The sequence below is a fragment of the Hypanus sabinus genome, chromosome 22 (genome assembly GCF_030144855.1).
Source record: "Hypanus sabinus isolate sHypSab1 chromosome 22, sHypSab1.hap1, whole genome shotgun sequence".
In the NCBI taxonomy this organism is placed as follows: Eukaryota; Metazoa; Chordata; class Chondrichthyes; order Myliobatiformes; family Dasyatidae; genus Hypanus; species Hypanus sabinus.
This window is the reverse complement of record NC_082727.1, coordinates 16,442,324-16,450,220: the sequence shown is the minus strand read 5'-3', so window position 1 is coordinate 16,450,220 and position 7,897 is coordinate 16,442,324. Positions and strand designations below refer to the sequence as shown.

The window sequence follows — 7,897 nt, the reverse complement described above, 5'->3', positions numbered from 1 at the left end:
TAAGTGAGTTTCATTTGCTGTTTGGTAGTTTATTAAGTACAAAACATAGACTAAAACAATCTATTTTGATGCAATTGCTGTTAGTCATTGCAAATCCTGTCAACCATAGCCACCCCTAAACTCAACATTGTTTACACCATCTTGTGAGCTGTTTTTTTTCACAATCCCGAACGAACAAACACACGCCGACTATAACCAGCTCAAACCAGAACGGCTTCCCCAACCTGTGTGCGCCAGAAATACCGGGTTACATCATTCGCTTCCCCGCAGCAGGTTGATTGACGGGCTTCTCGAGGCTCCAATTGGCTTCCGGCTGCTGTCAATCATAAAGGCGGGCCCCAAGTTCCCGGCCCAGGATTGGCGAGCTCCCCGAAGCCCGCACAGGATAGGGTTCCCCGGCGTGTCAATCATTCTGAGCGACGGCGGCCCCCCTCGGGATCCGTATAAAAGCCGCAACCGGTTGCAAGCGGTTCGGAACGGAGCAGAGCATCGAGAACCGGAGGCCGCTCGCCAGCGCTGGACGCTTGCAGAATGGAGCCCTACCCTGCTCCGTGCCCCGTCTGCCCGGCATGGTTTGGAAGCAGGTGGGAGCGCAAAACCAGGAAGAAGGCATCGGCCAACATCTTCCAAGACGTGAACCTGGGACAGATGCAAGCGTTGTTCAGGAAAAGCGGCGACGAGAACGCTGACGAGCGGGCGAGGATCATCTGGGAGAGAGAAAAGCATGGGGACCAGGACTTTACCCAGGCTCTGATGGAGCTGAAATCGAAGAAGACCCAGCTCTTTTTCCAGCACAATAAAAGTGGCGCAGAGTTCTTGGGACTGATTTGGGTGAAAGCCTTTAACAAACTGCGGTAATTATTTGCACTTTTAACAAGCAAAAAAAAACTGGAAAAAACCTTTTGCTTTTATATTTTAAGAAAACCACTACCTCAAATTTCCCCCAACGCATATGCATCGCTTTGATGCTCTTACTTGCTTTACGCCGTGTATCACTTGCAGTTTTTAAATGTGTGCGTGTGTATAAAATTCTCGTCATGTTCCCCAGCATCAGGGATGGAGATTGGGGTTGCGAACTCGAACCCAACGGCGTCGTGGAGCGGTCGCAGAGAAGCAAGATTAAGCGAAAGCGATTAATCACAAAGAGGTCGCTCAGGAACCTGCTGTGAAGTCTGGGACGGTCACTGCGAACTCCTGCATCAACTCAACGAAAACCACGTTGCAATAATTGCGAACTATTGGGGGAAAATGAACTTAATGTATTAATATTTAGTTTCCACTGAGAAACGGTCGTCCATAATGCTTTAATGATTTTTATTTAAGATTCCGAACACTAAAACTGTCTTTAAGAATCATTCCGTTTTATAGAGAAAAATGTCCTGCGTTTCAATAAATTTGTGTCATTATTAAAAACCATCGTGCATTTCTTTTTGTGTGAGCCGGGATGAAATCTATATTCATCATTTTCATTGAACGTGTACCTGTTTTGTAACATGGCCTTTAATATTCACCCGCCCACTGCCATCGCAGTTTCGTCTTCCAAGCCTGGGTCTGGGGGTAGATCTATAAATAAACTTTTCATTTAACTCTGATGATTATTAAGTGCCCGGTTTGAGGAGAAAAGTCCCAGCATCACTGCTCATCCACCGGGGGCTTGGCCTATCTGTAGGGTTTCTGAATGTTCTGTCCAAAAATTCAAAACAATGGAGACTGTGGGGAGCCAGTAAGGTAACTACTAGGGGGCTAGCATACTATTGATGGACTGAATGGTACATAGCAAGCATTGAAGCAGCACAAGAACAGGCCCCTCAAATTCAACCAGCAACAGAGGAATCTTGGAAACCCAGAGTACATGAAAATGCTGGAGGAGTTCAGCAGGCCAGGCGGTATCTATGGAAAAGAGTAAACAGTTGACATTTGATGAAGGGTCTCGGTACTCTTGCTGTAGATGCTGCCTGGCCTGCTGAGTTCCCCCAGCATTTTGTGTGTGGTGCCTTCAAGTTTATTATTTTACCGTATATAACCACCAATGAAACACTCCTCTGGACCAAGGTGCACAACACAATGCCTAAAACTTGCACGCAACTCAAAGTAATACCAGAAGACTGACATTTAGCATAAAGTACATTTAGAAGTATCAACTGCGTAATGCTGCTGACACTTCATAGTTGATGAGGTGGGTAGTGATATGCAGTTCAAACTAACTGGTCCAGGCCAACCAAGATGCCCATCTAAGCTTGTCCTGTTTGTCCCATGGACCGCTTGTTGCATTGGTCCACGGTATAAAAATAGTTAGAAACCCCCACTCTAAATCTTTTCTTTCCATCTACCTGTCCAAGTCTGGGGGGGGGGGGGGGTGGTCACAAATCACTGGGACACTAACTGCCTTACATACTTCCTCAACCAGCCTGTTCCATTAGTTACTGTATTTAGAGTTGTAGAGTACAGAAATGACCCTTTCGCTCCAACTAATCCATAGCAACCAACTATCTAAACTATTAAGGACCCCTATCACCCACAACATGCTCTCTTATAATTACCATCTGGAAGGAGGTACAGTAACAGAAAGACACAACAGCTTCAGGACAACATCTTTCCATCTACTGCCAGATTTCTGAATGGTCCATGAACACTACCTCAATATTTTGCTCTTTTTACTCTGCTCATTTTTATATATTTCTTACTGTATGTATGAGTTTTTTTTACTGTCCTGCTGCTGCAAACCAAATAGAGTATGTCATTATAATAATTCCCTTTTGGCCATATCCCTCTAAATCTTTTCTGTCTGAGTCCCTTTTAAATGTCACCAGATATGCTTCAAACACTTCCTCTGATAATTAATTCTACATACATACCACACTTGTGTCAAAAGTTGCCCAAGTTCTTTCTAAATCTCCTCTTTCACTTTAATCCTATGTCTTCTAATTCTGGATTCCCCAACCGTGAGAAAAAAGCAAAACTTAATCACCCCTCTGTAAATCTCTCATGACTCTTATTTGCCATCTAGAGATACTGGAAAACCATTTCACTGAGTATCATTCAGGGATGGGCTGATGATAATCTTTTATTCATTTACCGACACAGGAGTGTTATCATATCAGAACATCAGTCCTCGAGCTAGCACATAAGTGCCATTACAAAGAAGGCACGACAGTCACTACTCCTGTACTTTCTGAAGTTTGTGTAGATTCGGCATGTCATCTGAAACTTTGACAAATGTCTATAGAGGCGCAGTGGAGGACATCGTGACTGGTTGTATCATGGCCTTGTATGAAAACACCAATGCCCAAAAACAGAAAAGCCTACAAGAAGTAGTGGATATGGCCCAGTCCATCATGGGGAAAGCCCTACACACCATTGAGTAACACCATGGGTAACTGCACTCACCTGAACTCTGAAATGATTCCACAACCAAAGGACTCACTTTCAAGGACTGTACAACCCATGTTCTCGGTATTATTTATTTGCTTTTCAAAAACATTTCCACAATGAGTCTTATTTTGCACATTGTCAGTACGTACTTTTTTATTGACTAGACCATAAGGCATAGGAGCAGAATTAGGCCATTTGGCCCATCAAGACTGCTCTGCTATTTCATCATGTCTGACCCATTTTCCTCTCAACTTGATTCTCCTGCCGTCTTTCCATAACCTTTCACGCCCTGACTAATCAAGAACTTATCAGCCTCCACTTTAAATCCACCCATTGACCCAGCCTCCACAGCCGCCTGTGGCAATGAAATATCATGCCATATCTATGTATGCTTTGTGATTATAAATTTACTTTGAACTTTGAAAGGGTTGAAAGATCGGTCATGTTGCTTTGAGCCACAGAATCATGCAGCACAGTAACAAAGCCCTTCGGGCCATCATATGTATGCTAACAATTATGTATCTTCCCCCCCCCCATACTAATCTTGTTTACCAGAACTTGCCCCATTGCCTTCTATTTCAAGTGCTTGTCTGGATATTCTTTAATCTCTGTCTCACCACCCCTTGAGGGAGCACCACACTCAAACACCACATCAGCTAGTTGTACTTTCCAGAAGGTCTCACTCTCTTCAGGGACGTGAATTTCTAAATGAACGAACAGCCTTTCAATTACCCAGTTCAGCTTATGTCATTGCATGATCCCCATGAAATATCCGGATGGTTGGTACTCATCACCAGATAATTAGTCCAAAGCTCCGGCATAGCAGTTAGCGAAATGCTATTACGATGCCAGTGGCCTGGGTTCGATTCTCACCACTGTCTATGAGGAGTTTGAACTTTGGGTTTCTTCTGGGTGCTCTAGTTTCCTCCCACAATCCAAAGACGTACAGGTTAGTAGGCTAATTGGCCACATGGGTGTAAATGGGCAGCATGGGCTCATTGGGCCAGAAAGACTAGTTACTGTGCTGTCTCTCCAAAAAAAACTAAATATTTGAGTTATTGTATCAATACCCCATTAATCATTAACTACCATTTCTACATATCTCATTATACTCTTAACTAAAAGGAATCTCCCAGTAATATTATCTTAGAGTCATAGACCAATACAACATGGACACAAGCCCATTGACCCAACCAATCCATGCCAACCATGTTGTCTGCTCAGTTAGTTTTAATTAGACCTTAAGACATGGGAGCAGAAGTAGGCTATTCAGTCCAATTCCGAATTCAACTTATTCAACCTAATCTCTTCAAACTGGACTAAAGAATAAATTGAGGCATATTTATTGAGAGAACCTTCATCCTATAGAATGGGGGGGAGTTATGAGACCATAAGACGTAGGAGCAGAAAGGCCATTCAGCCCATCGAGTCTGGTCTGTTATTCAGTTATAGCTGATTTACTATCTCTCTCAGCTCCATTCTCTTGACTTCTCCCAGTAACCTTTGATGCCCCTACTAATTAAGAACCTATCAACATCCTCTTTAAATATACTCAATGACTTGGCTCCACGACCGTCTGTAGCAAGGAATTCCACAGATTCACCATCCTCTGGCTGAAGAAATTCCTCCTCATTTTTATTCTTAAGAGATGTCTTTCTATTCTGAGGTTGTTCCCTCTGGTCCTAGTATCCCTCACTTTAGGAAACATCCTCTCCAAATTCACTTTATCTAGGCCTTTCAATAGTCGATTGCTTTCAATGAGATTCCCCCCTCATTCTTCTGAATTCCAGTGAGTACAAGCCCAGAGCCAACAAACACTCCTCATATGTTAACCCTTGCATTCCTGGGATCATACTCATGAACGCCAGCATATTCTTCCTAAATAAAGATCTATCCTTGCCAACCTCTCCCTATAACTTAGACTCTCTTGAATGGTACTTTAACGTTCATTACAGTTGTCCTATATCTACAACCAACACAGTGGGTTGCGGTTTCGTGGGTAATGGTCTTTCCTCGCTGCCCAATTATTCAGCTGCAACTCTAACTTCTGGTGTTGTCCATGCATCCTCCTCATGGCCTTGTGAGCTCTCCCTGGCCATTCTGGTCTCCTCCCACATCCCAAGGAGGCGCCGGTAGACTATTTTGTCACTGCAAATCACCCCTTGTGTGTGTTAATGGCACAACAACCAAAGGAGAGACACAAGAAACTGCCGATGCTAGACTGAAGCAAAATTCAAAAGCCTGGAAGAACTCAGTAGATAAGGCAGGATCTGTGGAAAGAAATGGATAGTTGATGTCTTGGGTCAAGATCCTTCATCTAAACTGAAGGAATCAAAATTAGGTTTATTATCATATGTCATGAAATTTGAAGTAGAGTACAATCCATTAAAAATCACACTAAGAAATACTTAAAATATATAATAAGTAGCGCAAAAAGGGAACAAGAATGGTCAAGTTCAAGTTTATTGTCATCTAACTGTACATATATATAAACAAATAAAACAACGTTCCTTCGGACTACGGTGCACCCACACAATATATAACACACAGCACATAAACCAAAATATTATGCTATAAATAACTTAATAAAATATAATTCAAAATATATGTAATACAGCACAGCACAAGTGAACAGTAAACAGCTCACTGTCCAAGTGATGAGACCTCAGTGGTCCTAAAATGTTGAGTATGGGTCTTCAAACTCCTGTACCTCCTGCCTGATAGGATCAAAGAGAAGAAGGATTGGTCTGGAAGGTGAGGGTCCTTACTAATGGATGTTGCCTTCCTGAAGAGCAGAAGGTGAGGTGAATGGGTGAGCAAGAGCTGGAAGGTGATAGGTGAGGAGGGGTGATAGGAAGAGTGAGGAGAGCAACAGAGGCTGGGAGGTGATGGGTGGATCCAGGTGAGGAGGGATGAGGGGCAGATGGAGGAAGGGAGTGTAGGAATAGTAACAGAGGCTGTGAGGTGATGGGTGGATACAGGTGAAGAGGAATGATGGGCAGATGGAGGAAGGGAGTGTAGGAATAGTAACAGAGGCTGGGAGGTGATGAGTGGATCCAGGTGAGAAGGGATGAGGGGCAGATGGAGGAAGGGAGTGCAGTATAGTGACAGAGGCTTTACTTTACTTTATTGTCACCAAACAATTGATACTAGAGCGTACAATCATCACAGTGATATTTGTTCCTGCGCTTCATGCTCCCTGAAGTACAAAGGCTGAGTGGTGTTAATGGTGGAATCCGATAGGAGGGGAATGTGGAGCATGGAATCAAGTGAGGGGGGTGGGGAGGGCAGATGGGAACAGTGGGGAGAGGGGACTCCATGAGAGAAGCGTGTGGGTGAAGGGGAGATGGAGTGGGTGGTGGAGGTGATAGAAGCATGATATTTGGGAGCTGGGATGGGTGTGTGGGAAGAACTGCATCAATCAGGAGGAAAGAGATATATGTGATAATCAATGGAGAGTTGACCAGTCAGGGACAATAGGCTGCAAAGATACAGGGCAATGAGAGGGGAAATGGGTCCAAAGGGATTGTTCTACTAGGAAACAATATGAACCCAGTTGTGACTGAGTGGCTTTCTTCTTGTAAGTAATCAATAACCACAAATTAATTAAAACAATACAGGTTTACACAGTGAAAGGAATTTCTTTACTTCCCGTTGAAAGTAATAAAGCAGATAGATAAGATTGAAGTTATCTTCTGGCGTGAACTGGAATAGCAAGTTTGGGATTAGCAGACACAGATAAAACACTCACACATCTTCAAGAGAAATAAAACCACATACGACAGGAGTTAACTCAGAGGACACAGACAGAAAGGAGTGATCAGGGGCTGGGGAAAATGAGGACTGCATAGTGGTCTGCATAGAGGGCTGCATAATGCTTTAAGAGGCTGGTCAAGGATTACATCTGCCACATGCTAGCACACAAGCTGGGCACCCTACAGTTCGCCTACCGACACAACCGATCGACAGATGATGCAATAGCCACTGCTCTACGTACCATCCTTACACATCTGGAGAATGTGAGAATGTTGTTCCTGGTCTACAGTTCAGCATTCAACACCATAGTTCCATCCAGGCTCAACAAGAAGCTCAGAGACCTCGGCCTTGACCCTGCCTTGTCCAGCTGGATCCTGAACTTCCTGTCAGATCGCTGGCAGGTAGTAAGAGTGGGCTCCCTCACCTCCAACCCTCTGACTTTCAATACAGGAGCCCCTCAGGGCCTTGTACTGAGTCCCCTTCTTAACTCCCTGTATAACCATGACTGCATTGCCAAGCCCAGCTCCAATCTGCTAATTAAATTTGTCGATGACACTACATTGATTGGCCTTATCTCAAACAATAACGAGGTGGGCTACAGGGAAGAAGTCATCTCTCAACCCCTCCCCTCCCTCAACCCCTCCCTCAATGTCGCAAAAAACAAAGGAGCTGGTTGGGGATTACAGGAGAAATAGAGATGGGCTAACCCGTATTGACATCAATGGATCTGGGGTTGAGAGGGTAAACCGCTTCAAGCTCCTCGGCATCC

General features: G+C 44.1%; 1 protein-coding gene across 1 annotated transcript; it reads left to right on the top strand.

The window, feature by feature from the left end:
- Nucleotides 1-461: 461 nt before the first annotated feature.
- avpi1 (arginine vasopressin induced 1) lies at nt 462-1,413 on the top strand. Its single transcript, XM_059947152.1, has 2 exons — nt 462-854; nt 1,049-1,413. Exons 1-2 carry the CDS (start codon nt 532-534, stop codon nt 1,167-1,169), a joined length of 444 nt encoding a protein of 147 aa, XP_059803135.1. The 5' UTR covers nt 462-531; the 3' UTR covers nt 1,170-1,413.
- The last annotated feature ends 6,484 nt before the right edge of the window (nt 1,414-7,897 follow it).